The sequence below is a fragment of the Lucilia cuprina genome, chromosome 6, assembly GCF_022045245.1.
Source record: "Lucilia cuprina isolate Lc7/37 chromosome 6, ASM2204524v1, whole genome shotgun sequence".
Lineage (NCBI taxonomy): Eukaryota > Metazoa > Arthropoda > Insecta > Diptera > Calliphoridae > Lucilia > Lucilia cuprina.
This window is the reverse complement of record NC_060954.1, coordinates 43,337,310-43,352,754: the sequence shown is the minus strand read 5'-3', so window position 1 is coordinate 43,352,754 and position 15,445 is coordinate 43,337,310. Positions and strand designations below refer to the sequence as shown.

At 30.7% G+C, this 15,445-nt stretch overlaps 4 protein-coding genes across 5 annotated transcripts; 1 reads left to right on the top strand and 3 right to left on the bottom strand.

Annotated features, from left to right (window-relative positions):
* Positions 1–2,049: 2,049 nt before the first annotated feature.
* LOC111675224 (cytochrome c oxidase subunit 6A, mitochondrial) lies at positions 2,050–2,785 on the bottom strand. The gene is made up of 2 exons (XM_023435950.2): positions 2,605–2,785; positions 2,050–2,413 (listed from the first exon to the last, which is right to left on the bottom strand). The coding sequence occupies exons 1-2, from the start codon at positions 2,693–2,695 to the stop codon at positions 2,181–2,183; spliced, it is 324 nt and encodes a 107-aa protein (XP_023291718.1). The 5' UTR covers positions 2,696–2,785; the 3' UTR covers positions 2,050–2,180.
* Positions 2,786–3,024: 239 nt separating this feature from the next.
* On the top strand, positions 3,025–6,090 carry LOC111675222 (translation initiation factor eIF-2B subunit delta). 2 transcript variants are annotated; one of them, XM_046954894.1, is made up of 6 exons: positions 3,025–3,172; positions 3,477–4,085; positions 4,468–4,887; positions 4,950–5,129; positions 5,202–5,329; positions 5,391–6,090. In XM_046954894.1, the coding sequence occupies exons 2-6, from the start codon at positions 3,528–3,530 to the stop codon at positions 5,944–5,946; spliced, it is 1,842 nt and encodes a 613-aa protein (XP_046810850.1). In that variant the 5' UTR covers positions 3,025–3,172; positions 3,477–3,527; the 3' UTR covers positions 5,947–6,090. The 2 variants fall into 2 exon arrangements, with proteins under 2 accessions (XP_046810850.1, XP_046810849.1); XM_046954893.1 differs by lacking the exon at positions 3,025–3,172 and adding an exon at positions 3,261–3,385.
* A 72-nt stretch (positions 6,091–6,162) lies between these two features.
* Positions 6,163–9,405, bottom strand: LOC124420779. The gene is made up of 6 exons (XM_046954895.1): positions 9,233–9,405; positions 8,912–9,025; positions 8,584–8,841; positions 8,222–8,519; positions 6,495–6,609; positions 6,163–6,347 (listed from the first exon to the last, which is right to left on the bottom strand). Exons 1-6 carry the CDS (start codon positions 9,385–9,387, stop codon positions 6,208–6,210), a joined length of 1,080 nt encoding a protein of 359 aa, XP_046810851.1. The 5' UTR covers positions 9,388–9,405; the 3' UTR covers positions 6,163–6,207.
* Positions 9,406–11,313: 1,908 nt separating this feature from the next.
* LOC111675219 (myotubularin-related protein 6) lies at positions 11,314–15,288 on the bottom strand. The gene is made up of 8 exons (XM_046954110.1): positions 15,259–15,288; positions 14,772–15,001; positions 14,571–14,706; positions 14,133–14,509; positions 13,933–14,059; positions 13,751–13,866; positions 12,014–12,146; positions 11,314–11,927 (listed from the first exon to the last, which is right to left on the bottom strand). Exons 1-8 carry the CDS (start codon positions 15,286–15,288, stop codon positions 11,664–11,666), a joined length of 1,413 nt encoding a protein of 470 aa, XP_046810066.1. The 3' UTR covers positions 11,314–11,663.
* Positions 15,289–15,445: the final 157 nt, after the last annotated feature.

Below are 15,445 nucleotides of genomic sequence, written 5' to 3'. Positions count from 1 at the left end.
GCCATGGAACGCCTTTTGTGGTGCTAAGTTTTCCTTCTCAAACCTTCTGAAAACTTTAACTTAGAGGGACTCAGATTAATCATAGTATTTTATTGCATTTACTGCAGTATAAGGATTTATACGCTTTATAGTAAGTTTTCATTAACATTCCATTGATATCCAATACATAATACATGAAAATTTAAATTACAATAAAATAAATTATAATTTATTTGACAAATATTAAAACATGTGTATATTAGGATTGTTCAAATAAATGTTTAATTTGAAAATAGTTCTTAAATAATACATATGTATATCAGTTGTTATATTTGGTTTCGTATAACCTTTCTTTTTAGCTTTTGCCTAGGAACCACATAATTTTGATGGATTCATCAGATGAAAATTCAAATTTACTCATGATAGCAATTATTTTGAAAATATATTTTTTAATTTGAAATTTAAAATTTGAAATATTTATAATTCTGTTTATACGTAAATGTTCAAACGAATGAAAATTGTATTTGGAAAATATTATTAAAATGTTCCAAAAACTTTATAACTTTTTAAAAAACTTTATAAATAATATGTTTCGAGTAAGATTTGTCATTTATGTAAATTTAAATAGGGGCTATATTTATTTTAGTTAAATTTTATCTATAATATAGGGCTTGTTTTTTGTTTAATCATTAGCTGAAATTAAAATACAAAATTGTATTTGTAAAATACAAAATAAAATTTCTAAAAACAAAAGCCCCCTAATGTATATACATTTTTATTTAAAAATTTTTCTTTAATCCCCTACAAAAAGAATAAAGAAAAATCGATTAAAGCTATTTTGTAATAGATTTGAATTCGAAAAAATTTAAATCATTCAGCAAGGAATTAAGCCTTTAAAGAATGAATTATACAAGTAATGAATTCAACATTTTTAAAGTCCTAAAGAATTCAGCTTATGAATTAATTCGAATGAATGATATTATAGAATGGTGAAGTAATAAATTTTAATTTGATTTAAAAAATTGAATTAAGGCTTAACAATTTTAAACCTTTGATCTATATACCACTCAAATTTTAAAATTGGCTGAAAAATAAAAACACCTTTCACGATGTAAGCAAGTTTTTGGTATTGGAAATATCGGTGCACTATTTCGCCCAGCCCCTAGCTTTATAGTGATGGAATTTGCCAGGAATATTTTTTATAGGAACCTTAATATCTTCGTTACATTTTTTAAGGATCGGATCAGAAAATAAGTGTTATGCATAACATTGTTAACAATACGTGTACAGCGATGATATTCAATATAAATAAGACCTATATAAACAAAAATAGTTGTACAAAATTTTACGAGAATCGCGCCGCGAATGGACCTTAATCACATACATGGTTTCCTTACCTTATATAAGGTTCCCTTAACCTTATACTAGGTGCCCTTACCTTATACAAGTTCCCCTAACTACATACATTTTTCTTCTTAATCCCATACATGGTTCCCTTACCTTATATTAGGTGCCCTTACCTTATACAAGTTCTTCTAACTCCATACATTTTTTCCTCATATTTTCAATATTTGTGACTGACTTTTCTGATTATTGGTCTCAAAAAAAAAAAAAAGTAGAAGAAGTTCAAGGTGAAATGCCTTTTAGAACTAGTTGTGGAACTAATAAATTTTTTTGAGAGATATTTTAATAATTATTCTTCTAAAACTCACCTGAAAACACAGCAACTGTAATGAGCGTCACAAACATTCCCCGAAAGTCGGTTCCGCGTACCGGAATGACCCGAAATTATCGGCCAAGGGCTGTCAACCCCAGCAATAACTACTACTAACTACAGCGTCACAAAGGTATTACTTTGGACGCCATTACAACTGGAACTTTTTGTTTCTTTTTCGTAACTAAAATTCAACGAACTTATAGAGTCTAAATCCAATGGTCGCAAAAAAGAATTGTTCCACACTTACCTATTTTTGCTCCTCTATATTTATTTTTAACTAAAATGTAAACATTTGTTTAATACTGGAACATAAGATCTACATACATATTTTAAGAATTATTCACATCTTTTAATTATTTTGTTTTTTTCATGTTTTTGTTTTTATTTATATGAAATACTTCATTTATCATTCATTGTAATTATAAGTATTTGTTATCATAACATATTTAAACTAAACATCGATCGATAGAATGTTCACAACACCTTAGGCCTCATAACCGTCAGGCAAAGCATTGGTATGGGGGTTGTGGAACAAAGATTTGTTACCTTCACCCCAGGGGAAACGTTTGTCGCGCTTGGCCAAATATTCGTATTTAACGAATTCAGGACGGGCATGGTGGGCATGTTCCTGGTGAGCCAAATAAGCGTTCAACATGCACAAACCAACAGATGGGAAGGCAACGAAGAAAGTCAAACGCTTCCACATCTTGTAACCACCTGGAAAAAACAACGAAACATATTATTGTTGGACGAATGTGTTAGTAATTTACTATGATTTAATATTGGTCATTAATTTGGAGTAATAGTTGTGTTTTTTGATATACTTTTTTTCATTACATAACCTCGCATCTCCTAACCCTACCAAAGTTATAGTTTTTCTTTGGAAATTTCTGTTTTAATCATCTTACCTGAGTGTTCACCAGCAGTGGCTGCGGTGGCCATCCTGGGAGCAGAGGTTGCAATCTTGCGGCGAAGAATTTGGGATAGGATAGCAGACATTTTTTAGATATCTATGATTTCTTTAACGACTCGATGAAATAAATAATTTTTCCAATGCTCAAGCAACACTACGAAAAATTTTGACAGCTATTTACAGAACTGTCAGGTGGTAAGTATTGCCGGATTTTCTAAAATTCATTATAGCATAGCGTTTTATTATTGACTATTAAATAATAGAACTTGAGCTAAAATCGAAATCGACTAAATTTTGAAATTAAAAGAATTCGCTATGATAAATAAATTTAAAAGTTTATCAAAAACTATTTTTGTAGCCATTTTTACTACATACCTAACAAAATTATTTTAGGATTTTTAACGACTTTTTGATTTCATTGTTAGCAATGGGTTAAATATGTCATTACGAAAAAAACATCTCTGCTTAGTGCATTTTCTCTCTTTTTTTAAACACATTTGTCTTCGTGTGCAAATATTAAATAATTTACAAAAAATTAATAAAAATAAAGGTTTCAAATAAAGGTAAGTCTAAAAAAACTATATTCAAACTGTTATTATTTACTACAAATAAAATGTTTCCAACAATAACTAATATTTTGACGAATAGAGGCAAGAAATTGCAACACCCAACAGCTGGGTATTTAGACATTCTAAAAATGAACTAATTTATATGTTTATTTTGTAATTTAATTCCTTTATTTTATATTATGCTAATACAAGGATATTAAAATGAAGGTACATATCTCCATATTAAGATTTATTATATTAAAATGTTTAATTCTTCATTTTCGAAAAGCTAATTAATGATCTAATTTTTACTCCTCAGCCCTTAGTTGTAAAATCGAAACGGAATCGAAAGTCACAAAATCGACAAACAATGAATACTGGAGAAATTATAACAACAGAAATTAACACAGAAATTAAAGTGGAAGTCCAATTGGAAACTGCTTCTATTGTTAAAGTGGAAACAAAGGCTGTAGGAGGCATTGAAAATACCGAAGTTTCCACACAAAAAGCCATCGGTATGATGTCAAATAAAGTGGAGGTGGAAAAGGAGAAAACTCGTGATGAAATAAAAGCTGAACGTGAAGCTAAGAAATTAGCGAAACAAGCTAAAAAACAAAAGGCAGGTGGTGTCGTTGCAACTGATGTAGCTGAATCGATCAATAACTCTCCTCCAGCAAATACAAATTGCAAGGCCGAGAATGTTAGTAATACTGCTGGTAAACCGGAGGATGGCAGTGAAAAATCCCGCGAACAAATTAAAGCAGAACGTGAGGCTAAAAAATTAGCTAAACAGGCAGCCAAATCTGCAAAAGCTGCTGGCGGCAATATAGCTGTGGCCGCGGTAACCGAACAATTGAAACAAGTGAAAATCAATGAAAGAAATGGAAAAAGTGCTGGTGATGCTGTGAATAGTGTGGAAGGGGATAAGGTAAGATTGATAAATAGATAGATATATATATATAGATAGATAGATAGATAGATAGATAGATAGAAAGATAAATAGATAGATAGACAGGCAGACAGACAGACAGATAGACAGACAGACAGACAGACAGACAGACAGACAGACAGACAGACAGACAGAAAGACAGACAGACAGACAGACAGACAGACAGACAGACAGACAGACAGATAGATAGATAGATAGATAGATAGATAGATAGATAGATAGATAGATAGATAGATAAATAGATAGATAGGCAGGCGGACAGACAGACAGATAGATAGATAGATAGATAGATAGATAGATAGATTCAACACTAGTCTTTTAGTTTTCAAAAATTAAAGTGAACAATTTCTTCTTTTTATAGAAAAAAACTGCCCTAACAAAGGCCGAAAGAAGAGCAATACAAGAAGCTCAAAGAGCTGCAAAGGCTCAAGCTCAAAGTGCAGCAGCAACTAAAGGTAAATCAGCTGCTGTTAAAACTACACCAACAACGACAGCAGCAACAGTCAACAAAACACCCATTAAAGCATCATCACCTTCACCCTCATCAGAGACAAGGTCTGCTAAAAGAGCCACAAGTAGTTCACCAGTTAAAACTGTACGCTTTAATGATGGCAATGTTAAACTCTTTAGTCACTTGGAAAAGCCCAATACAAATGTCAATTTATTTGTTAATAATACACACATTCACCCCAGTATAGCACGGTTAGGAGAACAATATGCCAAGCGTACTATAGTCGGTTCCAATGCCAGATGTTTGGCATTTTTAGGTGCCATTAAAATGGTAAATTTTCAATTGTTTTATAAATTTATATTATGTTTTTAAAAAAAAAATATTGTTCAAAGGTCATAGAAGATTATGAGACACCAGCTAAAAAAGAGTTTAGTCGTAGTTTAGAATCCTTTATAGCCAACTGTGTTGAGTACTTACAAAAATGTCGAACATTGGCTGTTTCCGTTATTAATGCCCATAAAAGTCTTAAGCAAGTTTTAATGCAGTTACCTAAAGATGAACCAGAATCAGAGGTAAACTACATACATATTTATAAAAAAATAAATGTTTTAATAATTTTTTAACTTTTTTATTTTTTCTTTAAGTTAAAAGAAAGACTTTTCATATTTATTGACACTTATATTGAAAATCAAATTTTCAAAGCAGCCCAGGCTATTAATTCCATGATGCAAACGAAAATCAATAATGGTGATGTTATATTAACTTTTGGATGGTAAGATTATATAAACAAAAAAAAAAAGTTTAGAATTGAAGTTTTTTATTTCAAATTTTAGTTCTTCTCTAATCAACTTCATCTGCGAGGAAGCCCAAGCACGTAAAGTCGATTTTCGCGTCATTGTGGTTGACTCACGTCCCTTCTGTGAAGGCCAAGAGCTGCTTAGACGCCTCACTGCCAATGAAATTTCCTGTTCTTATGTTTTAATCAATGCTGTTAGTTTTGTTATGCCCGAAGTAACAAAAGTTCTGTTGGGTGCTCATGCTCTGTTGGCCAATGGTTATGTTATGGCACGTGCCGGTACAGCTCAAGTGGCTTTAGTGGCGCGCTCGTTTAATGTTCCCGTTCTTGTGTGTTGTGAGACGCACAAGTTCAGTGAACGTTTTCAAACGGATGCCATTGTTTACAATGAACTCGGCAATCCCGATGATATTGTCGTAGACGATAAGTGTTGTCTTTCGAATTGGCAGGCCAAACATAAAATGTCTCCATTAAATTTAAATTACGACATAACACCACCCGAACTAGTGACTGCCGTAGTTACTGAGGTTTCCGTCTTACCATGCACCAGTGTTCCTGTTATATTGCGTATGAAACCCGATTGGCTGGTGTAGTAAGAAGAATAATATAATAAGGACTTTAACAAAATATTTAATATTTTGCAAACATCTTTTTCTATTTTATTTCTTAAAGATTATATTGTTAAATAGTAAACATACAAATATTAATAAATATGTAACATTGTCCTTTTCAAATTATCCGCTGTTAATATGAATTGAAGTAGAGATTTTAGATAATTCAAAATTTATGTGGAAAATTTGAAAAAATATTGCAGCAAATTAAAATTTTTCAGCATATTTTGTATAAAAACTTAATTAAAATTCAATTAGTTCATCGATTGCTCCTCGAAATCCTTTTTGAAACCAATATATTCGTATGGTAAAAAAATATATGAAATCACATAAACCATATATTGTAAATCCAAAGAATGATGACAAGGCACCAGATAATGAAACTGCAAATTATTAAAACTATTAATCCTTAAAATTAAAAATCCTTAAAAATTGTTATTTTTAAGGATTTCTACTACTCTTATATTTAAACATAGAGTAGGGAATAAAAACTGTAGGATTTTTCAGAATTAAGTTGTTTCTGTACTTACCAACATAATCGAATTTGTTGTACATGATAATTCTAGTGTACGACTCAACTGGTGGATGTTCGATTTGAAAAATTAAATTTGTTGTACTATTTTCACTTATTTTTTCATTGTAGCTCTGAAATAATATTTTGGTTTTGAAAATTGGCTCTAATCCTTGGACTAAAACTGAACCAAATCTATGCTAAAAGAGAACTGAACTGCAAATCAACTAAAACTTAACTAGAACTGAAGTAGGATTGATATAGAGCTAAACTAGAACTAAATATATAGAACGAGAATCGAACTAGAATTGGACTAGAACTGAACTAGAACTGAACTAGGACTGAACTAGAACTGAACTAGAACTGAACTAGAACTGAACTAGAACTTAACTAGAACTGAACTAGAACTGAACTAGAACTGAACTAGAACTGAACTAGAACTGAACTAGAACTGAACTAGAACTGAATTAGACCTGAACAAGACCTGAACTAGAACTGAACTAGAACTAGAACTGAAATAGAACTGAACTAGAACTAGAACTGACCTAGAACTGAACTAGAACTGAACTAGAACTGAACTAGAACTGAACTAGAACTGAACTAGAACTGAACTAGAACTGAACTAGAACTGAACTAGAACTGAACTAGAACTGAACTAGAACTGAACTAGAACTGAACTAGAACTGAACTAGAACTGAACTAGAACTGAACTAGAACTGAACTAGAACTGAACTAGAACTGAACTAGAACTGAACTAGAACTGAACTAGAACTGAACTAGAACTGAACTAGAACTGAACTAGAACTGAACTAGAACTGAACTAGAACTGAACTAGAACTGAACTAGAACTGAACTGAACTAGAACTGAACTAGAACTGAACTAGAACTGAACTAGACTAGAACTGAACTAGAACTGAACTAGAACTGAACTAGAACTGAACTAGAACTGAACTAGAACTGAACTAGAACTGAACTAGGACTGAACTAGGACTGAACTAGAACTTAACTAGAACTGAACTAGAACTGAACTAGAACTGAACTAGAACTGAACTAGAACTGAACTAGAACTGAACAAGAACTGAATTAGAACTGAACTAGAGCTGAACTAGAACTGAATTAGAACTGAACTAGACCTGAACTAGACCTGAACTAGAACTGAACTAGAACTGAACTAGAACGGAACTAGAACTGACCTAGAACTGACCTAGAACTGATCTAGAACTGAACTAGAACTGAACTAGAACTAAATTAGAACTGAACTAGAACTGGACTAGAACTGAACTAAAACTGAACTAGAACTGAACTAGAACTAGAACTGACCTAGAACGGAACTACAACTGAACTACAACTGAACTAGAACTGAATTACAACTGAACTAGATCTGAACAAAACTAAACTAGAACTGAACTAGAACTGTACTAGAACTGACCTAGAACTGAACTAGAACTGAACTAGAACTGAACTAGAACTGAACTAGAACTGAACTAGAACTGAACTAGAACTGAACTAGAACTGAACTAGAACTGAACTAGAACTGAACTAGAACTGAACTAGAACTGAACTAGAACTGAACTAGAACTGAACTAGAACTGAACTAGAACTGAACTAGAACTGAACTAGAACTGAACTAGAACTGAACTAGAACTGAACTAGAACTGAACTAGAACAGAACTAGAACTGAACTAGAACTGAACTAGAACTGAACTAGAACTGAATTTGAACTAAACTAGAACTTGTAAAACTCACCTTAACCACAACAATTTGTTCAATATGATTTGGTTGACAGTGATCACACCTAAATGTCGGTGAAATTGTATTGGTATTTATGGTACGAATAATTTGAATATATTGATTAAAACAATTTAGTCCTTGTATGTTGCAAACATTTGAATCTCTCCAATATGTGTGAGCATAAAAGTGTGGTAAACAATTACATAGTTTCCTAATGTAATGAGCGCGACATTGCATTACGCAGAGATTTCTCGAGGATGAGAATGGAGCGGATAACTTTTTTTGAAAAAATGTGAATTCGTTAAATTTTTTTCTGCAAACGAAAGAAAAAAACGATATAAATTTTGAGATGAACTGTAACTCCTATTACAACTTACTTAAAGGCAGTTTCATCAAATGTGATTTGTTTAATAGCAGCTTTTAAAATATACAGTTTGTTATGATTATTAATTATTAAAGCTGGTCGAGTCCAAATTGTCGGCACCTCAAAGGGATTATGGGCGTAAACTGTTATCTTACCAGTAATATTATGATTTATATTAGTTCGCAAGGGAAAGGCGCTGTGAAAAGTAAAAGGGTTTTGCGTAAAATGATCACTGTACATTTTCGGATATGGTTCTAAATCCTGCCAATATCTGTGAAGTTGAAAAAAAATAGTTTAATAATTATTTCTTTATTCCTCTTTTTTTCTATTCATATTAATACTTTGTATATAGTTGTTTACTGAGAATATTATTGATGGTATAACAAATTCCAATTTCTGTCATTATTTTAACTGCAGTTTTGCCCTCAATTCTTACATCGTAGTTACGCGATAAACTTTATAAAATTTAAACAATTTTTATTACAATTTTAGGTGAAATTGTGATATTTACATCGAGGAACTAAAATGAAAACTCTTTCTTAGATTTATATCAATATGAGTTCTTGTTGTCAAAAATATAAACTATGAAGTTTTTCAGAAAGAAAGTTTAGCATATAGTTCCTCCATATTCTTTAAAATTAGAAAACTAGTTGTGTTCATACTTAAAGATCAACTGCATATAATCCTCTTGTGGTATGGTACTAACGGATGCATATGGATATGCAGTTCTACTTGTTGTTTTTGAAAGTTGTTGTAAAAATTCCTCCAATTTCCATATTTCCTTAAGAAATTTATAAGGATTAGGAAAATATTGCATTTTAAGAAGCTTTTTAGCATATTCTCTAAGAAAAATTTTATTTATTAATTAAAATTTGTATATCTTCTGAACCTATAAATTATATATTCCAAGTCGTTAGAGTCATATTTTCAAAAGACCCTTACTTACCTTTTGAACTCTTTTAATTTCTTCTCATCCAATATATCATGAGGACACAAAGTTAATGACGGATAAAAAGTTCGAGTAGCTGCATTGACAACATTAGTTGTCAATGCTGTATTTCTGGATACATAGTCGGCAACTAAATCCATGCCACATATTAAACCAATAATAAGAAATATAAAAAGCGCTAAAATCCAGAACATTCTGTAAATATTTAAATATCAAAAAAAATTTAAACAATTTTGCTTATTATTTTTAGGTGATTAGTGTTTTTTTAGTGTTTTTTTAACGTACAATTCTAACCAATGAATCTGAGTTTTTGCCAAATACGATGTACAATGTATGGGATTATGCTTGAGAAAATCCACAATAAATCGTAAAGCAATTTGTATTTTACGTCTATGAATAAACGAAAATGACATTTTGCCACTTTATATGACTGAAATTTGAATTTAAACTAAAACACTATATTCACAATTATTTGTGAAGCATGAATGTTATTACCATATGGTTATTACTTTTTATTTAATGACTTTAATAGTGGTACCTACCAAAATATATGTACATATATGTATGTATATGGATATGTTCAAATATTAGATTGACAGCCATTTTTAAGTATGATATTTGATATCTTTCCTTCTTATCCTAAAATCTTTACAAAACTGTTATACTTTTGTACAGTATTACAGATTTCCTTTGAAATTTAACCACCATATTCATAAATATTTAAATCACTTACACTTTCCTTACAAAATTCCTACAATAAACCATTAATAACTTTATTAAGCATTTATTTATATGGTGATAAAGTTATATCAACATTCATATCAACAATTTTTTGCAGGGGAATTGAATAAGTGACTAACTTAATAACTAATCTATCTATCTATCTATCTATCTATCTATCTATCTATCTATCTATCTATCTATCTATCTATCTATCTATCTATCTATCTATCTATCTATCTATCTATCTATCTATCTATCTATCTATCTATCTTTCTATCTATCTATCTATCTATCTATCTATCTATCTATCTATCTATCTATCTATCTATCTATCTATCTATCTATCTATCGAGATATAACGATATTCACATATGAGTAATCCATTAGTGAAAAGATTTATTATTTATGTACAAATGCATTTAGATTATATTTTAAGATTTTTCATATTGTAATTAAGCATTATTACAATATGAATTCTTAAAATGAAAATGTATTATAAAAATAAAATTAGTTGTGGAACAATTTAGTTATTTTGAATTGCAAATAATTAACTACTAAAGACATACATTACACCCCCATTATGCTTCATACCAAACACATTTTTCATAGTTTTTCTTTTAATAATAACATTTCTTTTTTTATTTATTAATACGAGGCTGTTTTTTTTGGATATATGTAAGTATAATTGTTTCATTTTCAGATTATAATTTGTGCTACAAAATAATATAGTTTACTGTTTTGTTCTATTGTAAAAACTAATGAGATTAAATAAAATACACAAAGTTTCTATAGAAGTTATATAATATATAGAGAAATTAATAACAAAACGTTTAAAAATATATGTATGTATGATGGTATATTTAAAAATGTACTTAATAAAACTAAATATGGTAAGTCTAGTAAATAATTTTTCTAAGAACATGTTCTTTTCTACATTTTTTTTTAATTTTCATAATAATTCAGATTGAAATGCATGTTTGTTTTTTTTTAATATAATTCTTTTGTGATTTGTTTAATTTTATATTGTTTTTAATACATATTTTAATAATTATGATGCTTTTTTTGTTTTTAGCCTTTAACGTTTTTTTATACATAAAAGAAGAAAACACATCCATGCTTACTACAGACATACAAGTTTTTGTTTTTTGATTTTGGAATAATTGTATTTTTTCAATAATCTTTCGATTAAGACATTCACACAGACGACACACACACACAGAGTGAGTAGAGACACGCTATTATGTTTTCTTTAGTAATATAGTTTTCTTTGTAAGCATTAGCCATTATCCATCTATAAGTCATCCAACAAAACTCATTTTTAGTCTCATCCATCCCATACATTTAACACAGCAGATTTGCGCTTAGTAAACAAGCGATAAAGGAATTCCGTTTGACCGAATAATTTTTGTTTCATTATGAATTTATGGGCTAATCTTTTGTACCAAACGAAAACATGTACGACATACTGGCACCGGTTTGCCACTATCCTGTCCCGGCAATGCAATACTCTTATCGATACAACGTTCACAGAATATATCACCACATTTCCAACAATGTGTTTTCTTACTAAACTGATCGAATGGTGTGGAGCAAGAACAAGCGGTTACATTGCGCATTGATTTCCAATCAACGGCCACTGAATTGATTTCCTCATTTAGGGTGCTGGGATCGACTTCATCGGAGAGCTGAGAGAGAGAGAGAGAGAGAGAGATAGAAAATGTTTGTTATTTTCATTTTTATTATATGTTTAATGTTATGCAAATTAACTTACCGACAAACTAGCAAATGACATGCCACCACCTCCACTGCTGCTAGTAACAGTTTCTCCAACTCCTCCGGCAGGTTTTAAAGGATGATCATCATCGGCTGATGATAATTCACTCATCTTTTTATCATAATTGTATCTAAATTAGCATTAGAAAACGTTTACTTTAAGAAAAATTTACGATTTTCGTATTCAAATTTTAGTCTATTGGGAGTAGTCTTTTGAGTAGTGTATTGACTAGTTTTTTCACTAGTCTAATGACTAGTATATTGTCTAGTTTATGAATTAGTTTTTTGTCTAGTACAATGATTAGTAGCCTATTGATTAGTGTAATGAATAGTCTATTGACTAGTCTATTGTCAAGACTATTGATCGGACTGTTGACCAGACTATTGACTAGTATTTTGTATAGTCTATTGACTAGTCATCACACTAGTCTACTGACTATTTACTAGCCTAGTATATAGTCTATTCTATTAAAATATATTGGCTTGTCTGTTGTTTATGAATTAGTTTTTTGTCTAGTACAATGATTAGTAGTCTATTGATTAGCGCAATGAATAGACTATTGACTAGTCTATTGTCAAGACTATACATGATCGGACTGTTGACCAGACTATTGGCTAGTCCTTTGACTAGGCTTTGATGAGGCTATAGACTAGTATTTTGTATAGTCTATAGACTAGTCATCACACTAGTATATATTGTCTAAACTATTGAATAGTCTACTGACTATTTACTAGCCTAGTATTTAGTCTATTCTAGTAAAATAACTTGTCTTGTCTGTTGTTGTTGTAACAGCTCGACTAAGGCCGATAGTTCTTTCCTGGGGAAAAAACTTTCGGTTGATACAACTGTCGCTGGGTTGACAATCTTTGGCCGATTATGACTCGGGTCGTTCCGGAGCGAAGATCCAATTGTCGTGGGAACGTTGGCTTGTCTGTTGATGAGGATCTTATCTAATTTTTAAACTAGTATAAAGACTATTCTATTGACTAGTCCAACAGCTACTCTAATGACTATCTATTCATTAGTTTATTAACTAGTATATGATCTAGTATATTTACTAATCTAATGAGAAGTAAACTAATATCGACTAGTTTATTGACCAGACTATTGTTTAGACTATTTATTGATTAGCATTTTTGATAAGACTTTAGAGTAGTATGTATATTAACTATGAACTAGTTTATTACTATGACTATTGACTAGTCTATTGACTGGTCTAAAGAATAGTATAATGACTGGTCTAATGACTAGTCTAATAACTAGTCTAAAAGCTGGTTTATTTACTATTCTAATGAGTAGTTATGGTCTAGACTAATGAATAATCTCTTGACTATTGACTAGACTATAGAAACGTTTGTAGTCTAGTCTATTATACTGTTGATTAGTTTAAACAAGTATCTTGCCTTGTCCAGTCTATAAACTAATCTATTGGCTAGCTTAAATCGGCGAGTCAATAGACTCGCTATTGATTAGTCTAATGTCTACTTTAATAACTTATCTATTGATTAGTCTAATGACTAGTTTATTAACTAGTATATGGACTAGTCTATTTACTAAATCAATAAGTTGTTGTAACAGTTCGACCGTAGCCAATAGTTCTTTTCTAGGAAAAAGAACTAAAAAGTCCAAATATGATTTGGTCGTTCCGCAACAAACTAATTGGTTCAAAAATTCAATTCAAAATTTAGTAACAAACTTAAACAGCAAAAATGAAGCAATAAAAAGCAAACTTACTTATTATCATTAGTATCTGTGGTATTGGTAGGTTCTTTGGTTGTTGTCTTAGTAGAAGTAGCATCTTGTAATTTTTTAGCAGATTTTGAAATATAATTTTTAAAACTTGCAATACGCTATAAATGATAAACTTAGTTTAGAATTTAAACATATAAAAATGAAATAAAAAAACCAAAACCAACCTTTGTTAAATGCTGTACATGATCCTCTAAAGATGTGGTATGATCTTTGCTGGCTAAAAGCAAATCACCTAAAGGTTCTCGAGGATGTACACCACTTTCAAAGCGACTATACATGCCACGCCAAAATCTTAAATGAAAAAAAAAACAATTACACACAAACAAACACACTTTACACACACATTTCTGAAGATGACACTCACTTAATACACTGCGGTGCCAAATTAGCTTTAATTGTTTCATCAATATTGGGTTTATACAATGGATTAATATACTCATTCATATGATTGGCCATATAGCCCCATAGAGAAAATGTCCTTTCGGCCAATTTCAAATCTAAACGATCCTTTTCACAATTACCCACAAATGTACCATACTGACAGGAGTGCACATGATCGTGTAGAATTAAAAGAAAACGTTCATTAAATTCAAAAGCATCCGTACGTTGCGACATCAATTGCCAAGTACAATCGAGAAATTGTGTAAAAATAGGGGAGACTTCACGAGCATCATTCTGTACATGACCACAACGATCACTAAATTTATGACCAAAAGCCAACCAGTCTTTTTCAATAAGAGCCTGAAGATGAAAGAAAAATGAAAACATCTATAAATTTTCCAATATTTAATTAATAACTTACCTGAAAACCCTTAATGGTCCTATAATAGGGATCCAACATTAAGGAAGCCAATGAACATACTTGTGCGGTACGATCCCAACCGTCCGAACAGTGTACTACCACTGATACACCCTTGTCAACAACATTCGAAATAAAACTGTTTTAAATATAGAAATTTATTACATTTCTATAACTAAGTATTTAAATTTGTAAATAATTTACCTTGATGTATCCAAAATAGAACGTATATGCTTAAGCCAACCAGAAGATTCTAAAGCATTCAGAAATCCACTCATTGTTGGGCTTTTCTGTTCGCATGCCTCAATTAACTTTTGCAAACTAGCTCTTTGTGTGTGAATATTTTCAATACCAAGAAAATGAAATTTAATATTTTCATAAAATGCCTCATTTTCATAACCTTTGCCAGCAGCACGATTAGCCAAAGCATTTATCTACAAAAAGAAAAATAATAAAAATGTAAACAATAACAAAAAGAAAATATTTTTAATATCAAGCGAAGAAGCATGAACATTTTGTATAAAGTTTAAAACAAGCTTTAAAACATGTATGTATGTTTGTAAAGACAAATAGAATAGAGAAATAAATTTTAAGAATGTAATGCAACTAAAAGGATTCTTCAAAAACCAAAGTACATGTGGGTGTAGGGATTGTTCTACATCATTGCATTCAAATTTGAGCAGTTATTTACTATATATAGAGTTATTTGAACGTCAAACATTTTCCACAAGAGCTGCTAAACCCAACAACAAATTTGCTTGATTTTATAGCATCTATCTATCTATCTATCTATCTATCTATCTATCTATCTATCTATCTATCTATCTATCTATCTATCTATCTATCTATCTATATATCTATCTATCTATCTATCTATC

Coding starts and splice junctions, on each gene's coding strand:
- LOC111675224 (XM_023435950.2), bottom strand. CDS start 2,695: ATGTCTGCTATCCTATCCCAAATTCTTCGCCGCAAGATTGCAACCTCT. Junction 2,414..2,604: donor CACTGCTGGTGAACACTCAG/GTAAGATGATTA, acceptor TGTTTTTTCCAG/GTGGTTACAAGATGTGGAAG.
- LOC111675222 (XM_046954893.1), top strand. Junction 4,086..4,467: donor ATAGTGTGGAAGGGGATAAG/GTAAGATTGATA, acceptor TTCTTTTTATAG/AAAAAAACTGCCCTAACAAA. Junction 5,330..5,390: donor GTTATATTAACTTTTGGATG/GTAAGATTATAT, acceptor TTCAAATTTTAG/TTCTTCTCTAATCAACTTCA.
- LOC124420779 (XM_046954895.1), bottom strand. CDS start 9,387: ATGCAATATTTTCCTAATCCTTATAAATTTCTTAAGGAAATATGGAAA. Junction 9,026..9,232: donor TATATGCAGTTGATCTTTAA/GTATGAACACAA, acceptor AATTTTATAAAG/TTTATCGCGTAACTACGATG. Junction 8,520..8,583: donor TTTGATGAAACTGCCTTTAA/GTAAGTTGTAAT, acceptor TTTCGTTTGCAG/AAAAAAATTTAACGAATTCA.
- LOC111675219 (XM_046954110.1), bottom strand. CDS start 15,288: ATGTTTGACGTTCAAATAACTCTATATATA. Junction 15,002..15,258: donor TTCAAATAACTCTATATATA/GTAAATAACTGC, acceptor TTCTTTTTGTAG/ATAAATGCTTTGGCTAATCG. Junction 14,510..14,570: donor GGACCATTAAGGGTTTTCAG/GTAAGTTATTAA, acceptor TTTCATCTTCAG/GCTCTTATTGAAAAAGACTG.